General features: G+C 33.1%; 2 protein-coding genes and 1 long non-coding RNA gene across 3 annotated transcripts; 1 reads left to right on the forward strand and 2 right to left on the reverse strand.

Moving 5' to 3' along the window:
* Positions 1–509: 509 nt before the first annotated feature.
* LOC132284950 (uncharacterized) lies at positions 510–3,438 on the forward strand. Its single transcript, XR_009472406.1, has 3 exons — positions 510–875; positions 979–1,134; positions 3,248–3,438. It is a non-coding gene; the product is annotated as an uncharacterized LOC132284950 (long non-coding RNA).
* Positions 3,439–9,370: 5,932 nt separating this feature from the next.
* Positions 9,371–10,333, reverse strand: LOC132269049 (MADS-box transcription factor PHERES 2-like). The gene has a single exon (XM_059770052.1). The coding sequence runs from the start codon at positions 10,331–10,333 to the stop codon at positions 9,371–9,373; it is 963 nt and encodes a 320-aa protein (XP_059626035.1).
* An 8,882-nt stretch (positions 10,334–19,215) lies between these two features.
* LOC132269062 (uncharacterized) lies at positions 19,216–20,360 on the reverse strand. Its single transcript, XM_059770076.1, has 3 exons — positions 20,292–20,360; positions 19,997–20,091; positions 19,216–19,903 (listed from the first exon to the last, which is right to left on the reverse strand). The coding sequence occupies exons 1-3, from the start codon at positions 20,358–20,360 to the stop codon at positions 19,216–19,218; spliced, it is 852 nt and encodes a 283-aa protein (XP_059626059.1).
* Positions 20,361–20,981: the final 621 nt, after the last annotated feature.

Genomic DNA, 20,981 nt, shown 5'->3' on the forward strand with positions numbered 1-20,981 from the left:
TTGATTTATATGATATTTATAGTTCATATCACACTATTTAACATAATATTTTAATTATTTAAATAGCTTAAAATATTTTATAATTTTTTTTTCAAAAAATTGGACTAAAAATACTTCTAATTTGGTTTATATATATATATATATATGTATACATATATATTTTAAAACACAAAATATATTGAGAAAGAAAACAACAAAAGTGGTTTCATTCTTGGGATGCTAAACGACATGAATTTCTCATTCTTTCTTTATTATATTTAACTAAAAATAGTTACATAATTAATTTTTTTTAAAATTTTTATTGTAAAATGCACAGTGCCATAGTTATCTCGCCAATTATAACATAAATATATAAATTTATTTTATTTAAATAATTTTTTAACCATAAAAATCAATTAATTCTAAAAACAGAAAAATTCCCGCCCACCAAATATACCGCGCTCCAAATTACTCTAACAAATTTAATTTTGTTTCAAAAGACTGAAAATATATCCCGCTCAAGTAATTTTTTTACCGCCTGTAGATTGAATACCCCCCATTCAGCTTCCCCTCTCCCCATTTCTCTCTCATAACCCTCCCAATTATCCTCTGTTTATCACACCTCTTACATATCATTTCCATTCAAACAAAGATCCAATCAACAGTCCCCCATCAACTGGTCACCGACAACTAGGTAGATATCCTTTCCGTTCAAACAAAGACCCAATCAACATTCTCCCCGTCCAGGCAAAATATGTGTTCTTAAATGGTGTCTGTTTGAAACAAAATCCAATTGATACTTCATAAGGGGGATTTGAAGACGATTTTGGGTTTGTTTTTGAAGCAATTTAAAGCACAATCAACTTTCCTCAACCAATTTGAGTCTTCATTACAAGGTTCGTATCCATAATATTTGTGTAAATTTTAGAATTTCTACCTAATTTTAGAATTTCTACCTAATTAGGGTTTCTTATTTGTGTTTTTGCGAGGGAATTTTAGGTAAAGTTATATTGCATTCTTTCAAATTGCAGTCCCTACAATAAAAATGATTTACGTATTTAATTACAAGGTGTAAAATTCCCCAATTATCGTCATTGGATTTCACTCTCTCGCAGTAACTTTTTGGTCAGTGCTGCAATTCTATCAACAAACAAGGTATTCATCAATTGTTTGTTTTGTGCTTTTTCATTTGTTATTTTATGGATTTGATCTATTAAAATTTTATATTGGCAACATGAAACAGAATTTTTTTTAATTATATGCTGCTTGATGTTGGATTTCCTTATGATTATTTATTACATTTTGCTCTACTGGTATCTTAATGTAATGACCCAAAATAACTTGATTTCCTTGTGTACATGCATATATAACTTGATTTTTAAAAGCTTATATTGGTCCAGTCTTTTGGATAATGTTATGAGTAGGAAAGGCACTGGCACTTGATGGTGAATATTTTTGGTATCATAAAATGTTATAGTCCTTATTGATCAAAAAAAGGAAAGAGTTCCATTGAGTTTAAGGTTAAAAGACCTGTTTTCTCCCTCTGCATTCTCTTAAGTGGTTGTTTGTTGAGAGTTTCTCATCTTCACTTCTTGGATGTGCCCATTTTCTTCTCTTCTAGTGAGGATTCCAAAATGTTTCAATTTGTTTTTCATCCTCACTCGTCTCTAGAATTATCTTAATTGAACTTTTGGGATTTTTGTTATGGAGGAAAAGACTTATAGGTTGCTATTATCAAGTTATAATACATACGGTAAATTTGGGCCTCCCCTTAAGAAAAAGCCTAAAGCTTAGGATGGGATTGTTTTGAATAAATATTACGGTTAAAAGAATGCCCTTTTGTCTAGTGGGGGTGGAATTATTTTCATTCAAATATAAGTATTTATAACAAACATAAATACTATCTTTCCATGTATAGTTATCAAAATTGGACCAATTCTCAACCCCTTAGAGGTTGTGTTATGATCAATCAGTTGAATTGTCAGTTGACTATTTCTAATTGCTATAAATAATTCAGTCCTACCTCAAATTACAGCAAATCATCAAAGTACATACACAGATTTCCTCAAATACTTGTAATACATAATTAGGAAAAAAAACTCTAAACACAGGTGCTCAGTAACTCTTCAATCTGGACAGCAACTTTCAAATGAAAACTTTGATATACTTTTAATTTCCTTCTTTTCCCTTCATTCTCGTACAACACTCGGAATTTCTCTCAACCTCTTCAGTCCCTAATTCACTCCCTGTACTTTCATTTCCTTATCTGTACACCTGCCTAAGTCATATAATTGAAGAGTCCAAACAATACTCTTTCCATCAAGACCATAGTTATATATTATTTCTTTCTTTCTTTAATATATATATATATATATCAATTCCTTGGATTGAATACGTTGAAATAACTTGCTTTAATCTGGGAAAAACATTTAGGTACAAGCTTTACCTTCAATATGAAATTTTCTAGAGAGAATCTATGGACAACTCAATTACAAGACTTAGTTCGAAATTAAAAGGTTAGATTGAAATGGGTTCCACTGATGGAGATATGAGTAGGATACAAGTATTAACAAGTATATGACTAACAATTAAAAATCCAGAACCAAAAAAAAAAAAAAAAGTGGTTTATATTTTGGCATATGAAGCACTAATTTCTATGGTTTTGAAAAAAAATTAGCATAGAAAGTCTCCCTAAAATACAAGGAACAAACATTATTTACTCCAGTTTATAGGTGTTGGAGAGTCAAGATACTTGGGTATTGACAAAACTAATGGGGCTACAAAGCCTACAATAGAATTACATTAAATAAGTAATGGATAAATGATATGTTCAACTATTTTTTAATAACCTAACCTGGTAACTCAACAATGAGGCAAATAATTCTATCAACAAATTAACTATATGTCTATTTAGAATTGGGTAAAAAGGTTTTCTCACACAATTCCATAGAAAACGGGTATAGTCAAATTTGAACTTGAAAAGACCAAAATTTACTTTTATAAAATTAATCAACAATCTAAGTTTGATGATGTGTGGTATCATACAGATTCTAGAGAATTCTATACTGTGGTGGCATGTGGTGTGGATATATGAAAATATTTAGTAAAATATAGAATAAAGTACCTATGTAGTTGGTAACATTTTCATTTCTCAACCCTTCTATATTTACTCTGAATCTTATTGTAATTGGGTGAAACTTAGCTTTGGGTTCAATTTTTTTTATTATATATAAGCACTAATTGTTTTTATTCATTGTTGGTTTTGCAGATTGTTGGATGAGCTCATACTATAAGAATTCAAGCTTTTTTTGTTTAAGATGGTTTAAGTAATTTATGTCTAGATCTTTGAACCCTTTGTTTAGGATTCTATAGCTTATTTTTGTTTAAGATCCTGGAACATTCTATTTAGATTACTAGCTTGTTTTTGTCAAGATACTAAGATTCTTTTTTTTTTTTTTTTTTTTTTTTTTTTTTTTTTTTTTTTTGCGCGATGGGCTTTATTGTATATGTTGTAAACAATATTTTTTTTTGTTCGTGTGGCTTGTATAATATCAAGTATTTATTTATTTGCATAATCATTTTGATGTGTGATTAAATTTTATTTTTGATATTGTTTATAATGTTAATAATTTATAGGTTATGATATTATAATTGGTGCCATATTAATATGTTATTGATATATATAAATTCAAAAAAAAAAATTAATATATTGAAAAAATGGAAACATTTTCCACGACCAAATTTTGTGGCCTTTTTTGGATATTAGCTACGACATATATTTGTGGTCGATTAAAATTATAGCCATGAATAAGCTTCGTGGCCTATTTTGGGTAGTTGTCACGATATATATTCGTGGGCAATTAAAATTATAGCCACGAAAAACCTCCGTGACCTATTTTGGGTATTTGCCACGACATATATTCGTGGACAATTAAATTTATAGTCACGAATAAATTCCATGGGAAAAGACCTATTTTACCACGATAAATATTTTCGTGGCACAATGATTGAATTAGCCACGATTAATTCCTATATCGGGATTGTTACCTGCCACGAAAGTATCGTTATTTAGCCACGAAATAGCTCGTGGCAATAGAAGGTATTTTACCACGAGTTTAAATTTGTGGCAAAAAGTCCACATTTCGCGACGAAAATTTTTATTTGTAGTTATTGACATTCTGTGACGGGGTTACTTCCACGACTGAGCCACGAGCTATTTCTTATGGCTAAAAGGTTTTCGCCACGAAATTTGAAAGTTTTTGCCACGAAGTGTCTTGTGGCAAGAACCCAAATTTGTTGTAGTGGCTATTTCATGTGTATTGTTATTTGAAACAAAATAACCAACTGCTAGCATCGTTCTTAGTAATCTTCGAGAACTTCAAGTGAGTTTGATTCAAGAGGCCTCAAATTCAGATGGTTTTATTAGTTCTGTTGTTGAGAAAATGCTTCAGAAGTTGAATAAGTACTGGAAAATAATGTTTTTGGTGTTGGCAGTTGCTACGGTAATGGATCCACGATGTAAGATGAAGTACATTGAATATTTATCCTTGGAACTCAAAGATGGTGATAGTAACTCACGAGTGTCAACTGTTTTGGAAGCCATTCATAGCATTTACGACGATTATACAACCTTAATGATTGAAAAAGAGGACTCTGAGTGTGATTCAGCTTCGGATTGTCATAGCTTTTATGATGATTATGCAACCTTAATTGAAGAGGACTATGAGTGTGATTCAAGTTTCGATGCTGAAAAGGAGATTTCTGATTCTGAAACAGAGGGTCCTCTAACCAAAAAAAGAAAGGAGGAGGTTCCTAGTCGTGTTGAGGGAGGATGTAGCAATGCAGGTGATGTTTCTAGTCATATACAAGGCTTCCATTTGTTTGTCTAATCTACCAAGGGGTCTCCTAAGTCAGAGTTGGATTGGTATTTGGAGGAACCTGTCTTGCCTTGGTGCCAAAATTTTGACATTTTGCGTTGGTGGAGAGCTGCAAGTTCAAAGTATCCCACGCTCTCAAGGATGGCTCGTGGTCTTTTGGGGATTCCAATTTCTGTTCTTACTTCATCTGATGCATATTATACCGAGGATAGAAATGTACGTCTTGTTTCCTCTCGTCAAGCTGTAATAAATGCCGTGATGTGTGCTCGGAGTTGGCATTGAGAGCACTGATGGACTAGCCATGCTACCTCAGTGACCTTATTTTCTCTCCATTCGCCTACATGCTTCTAGTTTTATCATGAATGAGGTCATGATGTTGACAAATTTATCCTACACATCATGCTAATATATATATATATATATATATATATATATATATATATATATATATATATATTTTGGTGAAACTCTCAATGGTACTCTTCTTGTTGCAGCTATTGTCTGGCCAAGAATCATGTCTAGTGGTCAGTGTGGGAAATCAATGTGTTTTTGTTATTGGATAGGCTTCAATTATATGGATGTTGAACTTATGCTAATAGTTTCTTCAACTGATGCCTTATTTTCTTTGAAATAGAATCTGGATGCTTACTGGTTTGCTATTTTAATGTTGGTAAAACATTGTAATGAATAGAGCAGATTAATTAAGTGAGATCCAATTATTTACTCTCTCTACACACTACACACACAATTATTTGCACCTGAATCATCTTTTAACTTTTAAGCTATCTTGGACGAGGATCTATAGCATATTTACACAATTAACTATTAAAATGACTAGTTTGATGCATGAGACTCTCGCTATTGCGGGATTCGAGAAGGATCGGAAGTATGCAGCTTTATCTTCGCATGCGAAGAAGTTATTTTCTTGATTCAAAACACTAATATATGTAATTTGAGAAACAAAATATCATTTATTTTTGTTAAAAAATAATTATTAGGATTTGTCAATAGCCTAGCACAAATATTTGATATTGAGCAATGTTGGGTTGATTCTGCTGCCATGTTGGATCGTAGACTAGCAGGTGGATTGATCATAGTAACTCTTGCATGAACCTCTTTGGTGGGACGACCAACCAAGGTTATTTAATTTTCTCTCTTTTGCTCTAGGGAATATAACATTTTTCAAAAAAAATAAAATATGGCTAACATATATTATAAAAGAAAGGCTATTCACTTAAGTAGAAAATAATTCTTTATGTCATTTTAGGGATCATTATTTATGGTGGTAGAAATTCAAATAGTGAAGAATGAGAAGGTAGGTTATGATGTTGAGAATTGCGTTACCCAAATAATTTTGAAGGTTAGATTTATATCCAGTCAAATATTAGAAAATGGCCTTTTATTCTTTTTAAAGATTCAATTCCTACAATAATAATAATAATTATTATTATTATTTTCAAAGCAAAAAATACACGCATCAACTTTTGTTCATATAGAGACTTAAACCCTCGATCTTCTACTTTAAAAGTTGAGGAGATACCACTTTAAGTCACGTAAAGCGGGAGCACAAAAAGTGACAAATTTTTTTTTAAGCACTTTAAAAACTTAGACCATATTTGTGATTGAATACAAGTTTTAAGCAACAAATATTTTTGGCTTGAAGCCTTGAAGCCATTGTGTAGGAGAATAGAGTTGGTACTGACCAATTTTTTCAGATGATGGGGTTACTTGCATTGTACTGGCACTGACCAGTCGGTCCTGCCCTCAATTCCTGGAATTCCAAGCCCAATACTAAAGAATTGTGGGCAATCCATCCTTCATTCATAATTTTAGGAAAATTATACCTCTCCTTGAATGGTACTTGCAGGTTTTGGTATTTTTGGTATACTTTTATTTTAATAATCTGATTAATGCCTTCTTACCGGTTAGTTAGTTCATTTTTTTTTTTTTTTAATCACTAAAATTTCCACTTGCATTTTTTTTTTTTTCAAAATTTATATGAAGCATTTATTTGATTTTTGATTTTTTTTTATTTTTTATTTTCATCAAAAACAAACCTAGTAAGTTTTCTTACAATTTAGCTCTTGCATGTTGTGTAATTGAGAACAGGCGGCTCAATGTAATTTGAGGCCTTAGGCAAAAAATATAAAAGTGGCCTTTTGATTAAGTTTTTTTTTTTTTTTTTCTTTCCTTGTTTCACTTTCTTCCAAAAAATTTGTTATTCAAAAAGATTTTTCTTATCACAAATGTAATTATCATTATGAATCAAGTGGCTAATATAAAGTTCTTTTACTATTACTTTTAAAAGATTTGGTTGTTTATTTGTTGAATTTTCACTTTTTTTTTTTAGTAATAACAAATTTATCAAATATCTCCTTTTTCAGATTGAATTAATTTATGTAATTTTGTCTTCTTCTTAAATTTTTCATATTTTCTAATAGACATATTCAACCATATAAATAAAAATATTCACAACTCACAAACAAACTATACAATTTATGATTAAAAAAATAGATAAAATTATAAAATAATTTAAGTTAAAGACTAACAGAAGCTAATTTAGAAAAAATTTAAAAGCGTGTTCAAAATCTTATAATGAAATTATAAATTGTTAATGAGCATTAAGTGAAGAAAAGAAAAAAAGAAAAAAAAGTTGTAAATAGAGAAAATGTAGACACCATATTGACAGGTAGAGAAATATAGAGCGAGAATAAGAGGAAAAAATAAAAATAAGAAATAAAAAAGTTAAATTGGAGAATATGGACCTTTCTCCCAACTTACTGTTAAATATATATTGAATAATTACAAAGAGGATCAAAATCTTATAATGAAATTATAAATTGTTAATGAGTATTGAGTGAAAAAAAGAAAAAAAAAAAGTTGTAAATAAAGAAGATGTAGACACCACATTGACAGGTAGTGAAATATAGAGCGACGAATAAGAGGAAAAAATAATAATAAAAAAAAAGTTAAATTGGATAATATGGACCCTTCTCCCAACTTACTGTTAAATATATATTGAATAATTACAAAGAGGAAAAAAAATAAAACTCAGAAAAGATTTTAAAAAAAAAAAAAAAAAAAAAATTGAGCCCACCATTAATCTTTTTAATGCTTAGGGCCTAATTATAGAAAGTATTAAAAATTTAAAGATGCTATAGTATAAGGAAATAAAAAATTTGGGAATAGAAACTTTTGAGGCCCACTACTAATTATAGAAAGTAATTAAAATTTAAGGGATGCTATAATGTAAGGAAAAAAAAAAAAAAATTGAAGTACACTTGAGAAAGAGTCACAGCTCAACAACGGAAACCACCAAGAAAGAAGAGCAGCAACGGAAGTGACCTAAAAGTCAAATCATCAACAAGGCAACAACATTTACAAGGCCCTTTCAACAAGAGGAAAAACCACCCAAATATTGCAAAAGAAAAAATCAAGCTACATAAATCTCTGATATAGCCGAGGAGAAAATAACAAATCCACCTAGTTGAGCCGAAAACAAGCCAAATAGAAATAGATCTAGCAAAACAAAAGCAAAAACGACGTAAAAACTACCCACAAAGAGAACTTATTGTTATATGCTCATTTTATTTAGTATGTGAAAGGCAAAAAATTGGCACCTCCTCACTCCTATGAAAGAGAGCAGAGAGAAAAGCAAATGGGGAACACAAAGTTAAAGATGGCCGAAACGGTGGAGAGAGAGAGAGAAAGGTCTCAATTGCATTTCATCAGTCCAATGTACTTGAGGGTGCATGTTGTGTTACTATTTTTCTGCCATCGGAAAACGAACCTCGTTTAAGTTTTCTTACAATTCAGCTTTTGTGTATCGTCAACTAATATATGCTCTTTATTGTTTGATGGCTCTAGTATATATATTTTTAATACCAATTGTCATGTTCATTTATTTAAAACATTCAAGATGAGTTGTTTGACTTTTCTTTTTTGGTGGCATTAGGAGTATCCAATTTCAGAATGAATGGTAAAGTGTGTGGCACAGTTGATCCCACCCTACTACTTTTGAAGAATGAATCTAGCGAAATCCGGAAAAGGTGAAGCCCTCCGAGTCACCACCACCACAGAGGAGATGTGCCTATAATGAATGGCAAGTGCTTGTAGTAGTATTTGCGAGAATTTCAATTTTTTAATTTTGAACTTGAAGCTGATCTATGAGTCCCTTACTAATTTGCATGTACATTTTTTTTTTATCTATCTTTTAGATAGGTATATATATGTATGTGTATTTTCAAGCCAGAATACAGGTAACAATAGTTATTTGAATAAAAAGGACAAGTATATAATAAGACGAAAAGCTAAAAACAAATCAAAATCCTAGAGCCAAAATTACACTCGAATCCACATCACATTGAAATTATCGTAAAAAACACATGTTATAATAGAATCATCCATATATTGTTAGGTCATTTGCTAGATAACTATTGAAGATGAACATACTAGCTAATTAATTAAGCATAGAAAACCGTACCCACTACTGATATATATATATATATATATATTTATTTTTGATTCTTCATCTGAAATTCATCGACTTGATGATCATAATACTGAGAATTAGCTGCTGCTGGCGCATGCATTTGGGATGGAGCAGTACTTGAGATTATTGGGTAGTGCATATAGTGCAGCATGGGAGTTGGCCTCGGATTGTTCACTACCATGTTGTCTATCAGTGGCAGTGGCAGTGGCATGGGAGTAGGTGAATCAAGAAGATGAACATGCATGGCGTTGCTGCTGCTAGACGCAAGTTGATTGCAGTAGCTATTATTATAATCATGCATCATCATCAAATAAGCTTGATCCATGGGGGAGTAGTATTGACATGGATTCACTGAAGAAATAGAATATTGGTCATGAATAAAATTCAAGTGCATGTTTCTTGTAAAATCATCATCCCTGAAATAATAAGGATGGGTTTGGCTTGAATATTGTATTGGAGTAGTGCAATCTATGATACCACCACCTGGTATCACCTCCGAACTTTGATTTCCTAGCTTCATTAATTCAAGCTGATCCTTGGCAACCGCAACCTTATCATCCAGTAAACTGCTCAATTGCCTCAAGTGTTCCTCCGAGAGAGTGTTGTACCGTTGGTCCCAACTCGGATACTTAGCTTCATTATCATTCTTTTTCCGCAGTTTCTCCACTTCTTCTTCAACTTTCCTAGTCCTGTCCTCGAAAAAATCTGACAAATCATGTGTCCTGCTATTACGGTCTTGCTCAGATCGATTCTTGAACAATTCAATCATGCGTTGAATCTCATGGGGATTCGAAGGCCACATCCCCAGCTCCATGGAATGATGCTCATTCTGTTTCGGACCGTAAATGATCATGCACACATTCACGTCACATAGTGTCGATAGTTCGTACGCTTTCTTCTTCAAACCCTTGTTTCTCTTCTGAAACGTCGAATGACGCTTCTTTTCATTACTTATCAATTCCATCTTCAATTTTGCTCGACCCATCTTCGGATTTTGCTGAAATCAAACATTCATATTCATGTTACAATTATATAAATACCAAATAAAACCACTTGGTATACAATATATACATATATCTATTTTTTAAAAGATGTAGATGTAAAACTTCTACATAATAATAAAAATTATATCTGTATACATGCTGCATATAATGAACTAACAGAATCAATCTGAAGAACTTAACTCGTAGCCGAATCCATACTTGATGTCAAAATCAACGAAAAAAACAAAAGAAAAAAAGAAAAACAGTAAAGAATGAAAACCCAGAAACCCACCTATACAAATATACATACACGTATAGGATGAACATGATTCAAACTCAAAATTAATGAACACTAGTCATTCTCAAAATTCATGGATGCATCCAAACCAAATTCATATATTCCAATCAATTTTTTTTTTTTTTTAAAAAGAATTAATATTCCAATGACTGGGCTGTGCTGCGGTGATGGCGGTGTAGTCGGTGGCTGCATTGAAGAACCAAACCCTGAAATTATACACTCAAATAGCCCAAATCAAACGCGAAAAAATCTAACGAAGTTTGTAGTGCCGGCGATGTGCTACATGTTCATCATGGTTCCTCCTCCTCCTCCTCCTCCTTTACTTGTTACCTTATGGAGTAGGAGAGGTTTGGTCCTTAGCCAGCAGGGTAGGTTAAGGGGCAGAATCTCAACGGCGGTCCATACGTTGGAGAAGAAAAGGCGGCTGGTGGTGGTGGTGTTGCCGTGGTGGCCGGGGACGCCAGGAGATGAATGTGATGGCATCGAGGGAGTGGTGTTTGATTTGCAGAACCCACTTCTTAGATCAATTGTCACAATGTGTATGTATGCGTATATAAAGGGAGTTGCACTATTTGAGAGGAGGATGAAATTAAGGAGATAAATGGAGAATGGCGGTGGGAGTGCAGTGTTCTATGCTAATAATAATAATAATAATCAAGTAATGAAGAAAGCATGATATGACAACAATCAATGCGGAAAAATTAACACAATTGACATATTAAGTATTGAGAGAGAAAGGGCTAACTGAAAAATTAAAGGCAATAGAAAGTCATTATTTAGTATTTATTTACTAAAGAGGGGAACAACAATAAAGGAAAAAATACCTTAGCTTTAATGGCTTCTGGCCTCTGCTCCTCAACTTCGATACAGAAAAGAAACAATGGGTTTCTTGATCTGAGCTTTATAGGAAATAACCAAAGAAATTAAGAATATATATATTATTATAGTGATTTCCTGTATATTACAATTTTGGAAGCTGAATCAATAAGAAATTGAGTTGCCAAAAATTGTGTGATACAAAATCTTTAATCTTCAGTAACTTACCATTTTCGTGCTTTAAATTTATTTAAGGAATTTAGGGTAACACAATGCGCACACTAAGATCTGCCCCTTTCTCATACTCACTTCTCTCATTAACTAAAATTTTAATTTTTTTTTTTTATAAATAATAATAATAATAATAATTGAAGAAGATGTTACATATAGGAAAAATTTAAAATTTCAGTACGTAATTTTTCATATTTTAATATCTCCAACCGGGTGTATATATATATATTATATATATTATATATATATATATTTGTTAATTTGACGTGTCATAATAGATTTACATAAAAAAAAAAAATTGGATTATTTATTTTTAGTTACAGTCATTATTTTATACCTTTTGTGTAAAAATATATTCTTTAATACAAACCAACTAATATCATGTTTGGACCCCACATAATTTCCATATAATTTTTACAAACCTATTTAATATAGGGTTGATTGGTTAATGAAATGAGAAAAAAAGAAGGAGAAAGGAAATATGCTGATGTACCCACATAATTTCTACATAATTTTTACAAACCTATTTTATATAGGATTGATTGGTAAATCAAATGAGAAAGAGGAAGGAGAAAAGATTGTATAAAATACACAAGAATTTTACACATTGGTGACACAGTGTATCTTAAGAAATAGTTGGAGATAAAAAGAAATTTACACATTAGACCAATGTCATGCCTGGACCTTACATAATTTCCACATAATTTTTACAAACTTATTTAATATAGGGTTAATTGGTTAATGAAATGAAAAAAAGGAAGGCAAAAGGAAATATGCTGATGTACCCCCACATAATTTCCACATAATTTTTATAAACCTATTTAATATAAGGTTGATTGGTTAATGAAATGAGAAAGGGGACGGAGAAAAGAAATATGCTGATGTGACTTTTTAAAAGGATTGTATAAAATACACAAGAATTTTACACATTGGTGACACAGTGTATCTTAAGAAATAGTTGGAGATAAAAAGAAATTTACACATTAGACCAATGTCATGCCTGGACCTTACATAATTTCCACATAATTTTTACAAACTTATTTAATATAGGGTTAATTGGTTAATGAAATGAAAAAGAGGAAGGCGAAAGGAAATATGCTGATGTACCCCCACATAATTTCCACATAATTTTTATAAACCTATTTAATATAAGGTTGATTGGTTAATGAAATGAGAAAGAGGACGGAGAAAAGAAATATGCTGATGTGACTTTTTAAAAGGATTGTATAAAATATACAAGAATTTTACACATTGGTGACACAGTGTATCTTAAGAAATAGTTGGAGATAAAAAGAAATTTACACATCATACGCAGTGTATATTTTACACAAAATAATATATGTTATTATTTCAAAACACAATTTTAACCTTAGTTAGTTGGACCTTTCTACCCCCACCTCTAAAACTTTAAATCCACCTATATTATGCATATATTGAATTAACAGAATCAATCTAAAGAACTTAGCTCGTAGAATAATCCATATTTGGCCATAGTTGATTTCAAAATCAACCAAAAAAGAGAGAAAGAAAAACAGTAAAGAATGAAAACCCAGAAACCCATCTATACAAATATACAAACATGTATTGGATGAACATGATTCAAACTCAAAATTAATGAACACGATTCATTCTCAAAATTCATAGATCAATCCAAACCAAATTCATATTCCAATCAATTTTTTTTTTTTTTTTTTAAAAGGAATTAATATTCCAATGACTGGGCTGTGTTGTGGCGGCGGTGGTGATGATGATGAAGTCGGTGGCTGGGTTGAAGAACCAAACCCTGAAATTATACTCACAAACAGCCCAAATCAAACACGAAAAAGTCTAGCGAAGTTTGTAGTGCCGGGGGATTTGCTACAAGTTCATCATTGTTCTGGCTTAAATTATACTCACTTCTCTGTTAACTAAAATTTTAAATTTTTTTAATAATAAAAAAAAAAAAAAAAATTGAAGAAGATGTTATATATGGGAAAATTTTAAAATTTTACTACTTAATTTTGCATATTTTTAAAAATACAAAGTTAACTTTTTGAAACTAATTGTCAAATTAAGCTAATTGCAAAAAACGATCCTTGACTATTAGTCAGTTGCAAATAATCCCCCTTAAAATTTTTTTTTTGCAAAAAATCCCCCTCAAGTTGAGGGGGTATTCTAACTAATGTCCGTTTAATTATTTTACCAACACACACAAATAAATAAAAAATGGAGGCATTAAACAAAAGGGCAGAATCATAATTTTACCAACACACACAAATAAATAAATAAATGAAAAAAAAAAAATCAAAATTTATGGCTTCGCCCGCTTAACCTTTGGTATATTTGAATATCTCATCTCATAACAAGATTTAACAAAAATTAAGATGGTTTACAAATTCCTGCATTGAACGGATTTGCCCCCTTGACCTTTGGTATATTTGAATATCTCACCTCATAACAAGATTTAACAAAAATTAAGATGGTTTACATATTCCTGCATTGAATGCTGGAAATTTATGAGTGAATTAATTTGCAAGGCAACAATGGAGGCATTGAACAAAAGGGCCTCTAATCCTAACGGTACGATCTCTACTCCCTTTAGAGAGCCCTTTTTGGATGACCATGAAGAAAAAAGGAATGTCATGCTTGCCATTAAGAAGTTGTGCATTTATGTGTAACAAAGTTAGATGGTAGGACGAACATTTTTGTGTCTGAACGAATCATATCTAGTGTATTGAGTGTGGGTTCAAATTCCCGTCCACTGCGCAAGTCAGCAACTTAAATTTCATCCATGTGATAGTAGGGATGAGATTTGTAAAAGAATATAATTGTGTACTTGTGTGTAATCACAAGATTTAAAAAAAAAAAAAAAATGAAAATTTTATATAACATTTTTAAAAAAGTAAAATTTTTCTTTTTAATTATGAAAATTATTAAAAAAAATCTTTTTCTTTCTATCAAAATTTTAAAATGTTAAAAAATTTCATTTCAAATTTTTTTGTTTAATGTTATTTTATCTAACCAATTGAGGCGCAAGGGTTAGAAAAAGAAAATTAAAAACAAACATTATATTCAAATCGACCAAGGGCTCCACAACAATGCATGGAGCCCACACCAATGTATATCAGTTGTGCCAAATTGCAGCATTATTCATCGTTTGCCTAGGGCCGTCCGATCATGTCATTTCATCTTCCCGCGCAAAATGGAAGTGGGCCCAAATTCCATCCCCTTAAGAACTCTGTTGGACTCCAAAAAGAAACCTAGATTCTCTCTTTGTGAGCGGGTACAGTTCCATTTCATCTTACCACTCTTCTGGATCGCTCGCTTTCCAACCAGGTTATATTCTTACTTGCTCTATAATTTCATTTTTTTTTCCTTTAAATTTGTTTACCTCGATTGCTGAGAAAATCCTGGACCATAATAGAAGATTTAGATTCTGAAACCGAAACTGCTATGAAATTTTAGGTTTAAAATCAGATTTCCTAATGTTTTCTTAGCATTTGAACTGAGCCTATTAGATCGCTTATAGAATATCTGATTTTATCATTGTTTTGATTTTTGATTTTTGATTTTTTGTTTGAGGTTAATTTTACCCTCAGTTTGGTTGTCATAAGAACACAAAAATACTTGATGCTTTGAGGGTTTGAAAATTGAAGAAAGAAAAGGTATGATGAGCCTTAGATAGAGGGTGATGATAGGGGAAATGGAAGCCACTAAATGCACGGGTCATTAGGAAACTGTTGGTGGCACAGATCACTCACAAATAATCGCTTATGGTGATTTATTTTAACCCACAAAGAGAGATAAAACAATCAATTCATTAAAGAAAAACAAAACAAATACAGAACAATTTCTCTGCCACTTTTTTCTTCTTTTATCTCTTTCTATATTTTCATAGCTAAAACAATATACACTACAATCTATTTATAGGCTTCTAACCTGTGTTGAAAACGCGTAGAAGTTGTCAAGTTGAATTCCACCGGATTGTTGCTTCACGGCACCTTCCATGGTCGGTGGTCTTTGGCGGTTGCTTCCAGAAGCTTCTCATGGCTTCATGTTGCTTCTTGCATCTTCTTATAGCTTCTGGATTCTTCTGGTAGTGGGGAGAAGCAGAGTTTATTTCAACATCCCCCTTTAAACTTGCTTCTCTAAATTTCTGCATTCCCATCATCATCTTCGGTGTATTGAATAGGTCTTGCTTCAATGGTTTTGTAAAAATATCTGCAACTTGGTCATTCGTCTTGTAAGATATTAATTCCACTTCCTTGTTCTGCACATGCTCCCTGATGCAATGATAACGTGTGTTGATATGCTTACTTCGTTCATTAAATACTGGATTCTTCGCTAGAGCGATTGCTGAACGATTATCGATGTAAATCTCCGTAGGATTTTCTTGTAGAAATCCCAAGTGTTTCAGCACATTTCTTAACCAAATAGCATGACACACAGTTGAGCTGGCTGCTACGTACTCAGCTTCACATGAAGATAGGGTCACTATAGGTTAGTTCTTGGATGACCATGTGAATGCTGTATTTCCCATGAAAAAGACAAATCCAGTTGTGCTTTTTCTTTCATCTAAATCTCTACCCCAACCACTCTCTGAATAGCCAGTAAGACTAAGCTCATCAGTTGAGGTAAATAACAAACCATAATTGATTGTGCTTTTGATGTAGCGAAGTATCCTCTTTGCAGCATCTAGATGTGATTGATCTGGTTTTTCTATATATTTGCTGATCAATCCAACTCCGTAGAGTATATCAAGTCTGGTACAAGTCAGGGATCGTAAAGTTCCAACTAAACTTTTAAAGTATGTTGGATCAACATTTCCTCCATCTTCATTCTTTCTGAGTTCCAGTCCGCTTTCTACTGGGGTTGATACCGAATTGTATGATTCCATTTTGAACTTCTTGAGGATCTCCTTTGCATATCTACTTTGGGAGATAAAAATTCCTTCATCTCTTTGTATCACTTCTATTCCAAGGAAGTGTGCCATTAGACCAATGTCTGTCATTTCGAATTCTCAAATCATGGTCTTTTTGAATGCTTCAAACATAGCTGGGTTGTTACCTGTGAAGATTAAATCATCAACGTACAAATATGCAAATAGTACGCCTCCTTTTACATCTTTCTTTATGTATACAACATGCTCGTATGGACATTTCTCGAATCCATTATCCTGGAAATACTTATCAATTCTTGCATTCCATGCACTTGGAGCTTGCTTTAGCCCATAGAGGGCTTTCTTCGTATCCCAGCGGTTGTTTAACATAGATTTCTTCTTCTAGAAATCTATTCAGAAATGCTGACTTTACGTCGAGTTGGTAAAGCTTCCATCTATTTTGGGCAGCGACAGATATCATTAGTCTGATTATCTCTAGTCGAGCAACAGGAGCAAACACTTCACCATAATCTAATCCTTTTCTTTGTTTGTAGCCCTTTGCTACAAGGCGTGCTTTATATCTTTGAACTTCGCCTTTTTCATTCTTCTTTGTCTTGTAAACCCATTTCACTCCAATAGGCTTATGACCTTTTGGTAGACTAGATAGCTCCCATGTATCATTTTTCTCTATAGCTTTGATTTCTTCATCCATAGTCGTCTTCCATTTATTCTCTTGGATGGCTTCTGTGAAGCTAGCAGGATCACTATCCAGAAATAAACATAACAAATTCTGATCTTCCTCCATTTCAGTAGCTTCATATATTTCCCTCAGGCTTCTCATTTTTTTGGGTCTTTTACCTGAACTCTCATCTGATGATGATAATGAGGGATCATTTCCAGAAGGTATGGGAGATCGGTATGGAAGAATCTGTGGCACCGTTGCAACTTCTCTTGCTGCATTTTCTTCATCTTCTTCAAGAACGAGCTCTATGTTTTTAACAGCTTCATCCTGATCCCAATTCCAAGCTTCATCTTCTTCAAAATTTACGTCTTTAGTATTAATAACTTCTTTGGTGATGGGATTAAACAACTTATATCCCATTGTTCTGTCACCATAACCGACAAAGATATATTTTTGTCCTTCGTTGTCAAGCTTGGTTCTTCTGGCTTCTGGGATCTTGGTGTAGGCAATACACCCAAAAATTCTGAAATGATTAACACTTGGTTTGTATGAACTCTAAGCTTCTTCAAGCTTCTTCAGGTGTCTTGAATCGAAGTCTTCTGGTTGGACACCTATTCAACAAGTAAACAACACAAGATACTGCTTTAGCCTAAAATTCTTTGGGTAATAACTTTCCTTTTAACATGCTTCCGACTATATCTAAGATAGTGTGATTTTTCCTTTCTGCAACACCATTTAGCTGTGGCGTATAGGATGGTGTTGTTTGTTGTCGGATGCCGTGCTCTTTGCAGTAGTTCTGAAATACATTCGACATATATTCTCCTCCTTGATCTGATCATAGTGTCTTGATATAGTAGCTACTTTGCTTTTCGACAAGAGCTTTAAACTCTTGGAAGATATTGAATACTTCTAATTTCTTCTTCAAGAAGTAAACCCAAGTCTTTCTGCTATAATCATCAATGAATGTAAGAAAATACCTATTTTATCCTTTTGACATTGGCTTCAATAGACCACACACGTCTATGTGAATGAGCTCCAGTGGCTTTGTTGTTTGCCACTTGATTTCTTTAGCAAAACTCAGTTTGTGATGTTTCCCAAGTATGTAGCTTTCACAAACTTCATCTGGATGACTGATATAAGGCAAACCTTTTACCATATTTTTGCTTGCTAGCAACTTCAGGCCTTCAAAATTGAGATGTCCGAATCTCAAATGCCATAACCAATCTTTGTCTTTAACAACAACACTTAGACATTTTGCTGAATCGTACTGAATGTTAATAGCAAACATTCTGTTATTGGACGTCTTTATTCTAGCAATAAGATTTCCATTTGTATCTCTGATGATTAGATACAAATCCTTCATTCTGATGTCGTATCCTTTCTCTAAGAGTTGTCCTAGACTCAAAATATTGTTTTTCATATCTGGAATATAGTAGATGTTGGATTTGAAGTTATGATCTCCATTCTTGAGCTTGATCAAAATATTACCTTTTCAGATTTTTGTGAAATCACCAAATGAGACTTGTCCTTGCCTAGTCTCGTCAAGCTCGACAAACATGTGTATTTTTCCACACATGTGATTACTAGCTCCTGAATCTAGAAACCATATATTCTCGTCTTTAGGATGCGCATCTTGAGCTATTAGTGATCTTGGCTCATTTATATCTTTCTCTGCAAAATTCACTTGCTCTCCAACTTCGGTTGCTAACTTGTTGGCTTTCCTCTGCATTCATTATTGTAGTGGCCGTATTTGTTGCAGTTCTAACATTGCACATTACTTTTGTCATAACTTTAGCGATTATTGAAGTTGCTTCTTTTGCCTCTAGCTCTTCCTTTTGATGGCTGACTTCTTCCACCTTGATTATTATTTCTTTCTCCATTGAAATTGTTTCTTCCACCGTCGCCTCTGAATCCAGCACCTTTTCCCTGATAGCCACGACCTCGGCCTCGGTCTCTTCCTTATCCTCTTTGTTAGGTTCCCCATCGCTCTTCTCTATTTTCATTGGTTGTAAGCTTTGATTGAAGAACTTGATCCAGGGAACTTGAGGTGACCTTTTTTATTGATTCTCTGTTTGTGGATTTCTAATGTGGCCAATAGCTCATCTACTATCATTGCATCAAGATCCTTTGATTCTTCAATTGCAATAACAACGTGCTCAAATTTTGAGTTGAGAGATCGCATAATCTTTTCGAGCACACGAACATCTCCAATCTTATCTCCATATCTTCTAATCTGATTAACAATAGTCAATGTTTTAGTGAAGTATACAGAAATTGACTCATTGTCTTTCATGTGTAGCAATTCAAATTCACCACTTAGAACTTGGAGTCGAACTTTGATTGTTTTTTCAATCCCTCGATGTGCCTTACGAAGGATTTCCCATGCTTGCTTTGAGGTGTTGACGGTGGAGATCTTCTCAAAACTTGCTTCATCGACACTTTGATAAAGCAGATATAACGCCTTCTTGTCTTTCTTTCTGACTTCTTTGAGCACTACCTTCTGGGCTTCGATTAAGTCATCTACGCCTTCTTGTCTTTCTTTCGGCTTGGCTCTGGTTGATTGGCTCGTCTTGGGTTGACAGGCGGTTGACGGCTCGGCTCGGCTCGGCTCGACTGCCACAAAAATCGCCGGAATGTCGCCAACATCAGATTTTCGCCGGAGAAGACGCGTGACAGGCGCGTCAGATCTACTCTCAGATTTTCAGGTGGCACGTGCGGGTGCGAGAGACCTCTTCTGGAGATGTTCTTTACACTGTTGTGTTCGTCTTGGTCTTATGGACCTTCTTCTGCGATCAAAATGTGGTTTTGATAGATTTAATTTCTGCGTTGGTGGCTTGGGTGCTCTGTTTTTCACCTTTTCCTCGCTCTGATACCACTGTTGGTGGCAGAGATCACTCACAAATAATCACTTATGGTGATTCATTTTAACCCACAAAGAGAGATAAAACAATCAATTCATTGAAGAAAAACAAAACAAATACAGAACAATTTCTCTGCCACTCTTTTCTTCTCCTCTCTTTCTATATTTTCATATCTAAAACAATATACACTACAATCTATTTATAGGCTTCTAACCCATGTTGAAAACGCGTAGAAGTTGTCAAGTTGAATTCCACCGGATGGTTGCTTCATGGCACCATCCATGGTAGGTGGTCTTTGGTGGTTGCTTCCAGAAGCTTCTCATGGCTTCATGTTGCTTCTTGCATCTTCTTACAGCTTCTAGATTCTTCTGGTAGTGGGGAGAAGCAGAGTTTATTTTCAACAGAAACATGGTCTACGTTGAGGGTAATGATATGATAGGGGAAGATCAAAGTTAACGTAGATAGAATTCATGAAAAAAAAGAATATGATGAGGAAACAAAAAATATAGAATTTATGTAACAGACACTAGGTAGATGGGGAAAAGGCTTTGTTGAGTTGTGTTCAGTTATACTTTCTAAGGAATGAGGCTCCATTTGGGTTGAATGATTTGATATGAATGGATTCAAGCTCAAGATTATAGCTAAAATTTCAATTTTAATAAATTAAATTTAAGTTTTAGCAAGACCCTAGTATGAATGGATTTCAAATAACAAAGTTCAAGAAATTATTTGAAAATTATTTGAAATCCATGGGACTAAGATTCTACTTGCATGATAGTTATGGTAAAACATGTCTGCCATTTAACTTTAATAGCCAATATATTATCCAAGCTTACGTCCCTTCATTTTAAATCCATTAATTTTTAAAATTTTTTTTTAAAAAGTACTGTTGTTTGTTAGATAT

The sequence above is a fragment of the Cornus florida genome, unplaced genomic scaffold (genome assembly GCF_030987335.1).
Source record: "Cornus florida cultivar Cherokee Brave unplaced genomic scaffold, ASM3098733v1 CherokeeBrave_3.0.0_Hap2_Chr01, whole genome shotgun sequence".
NCBI lineage: Eukaryota > Viridiplantae > Streptophyta > Magnoliopsida > Cornales > Cornaceae > Cornus > Cornus florida.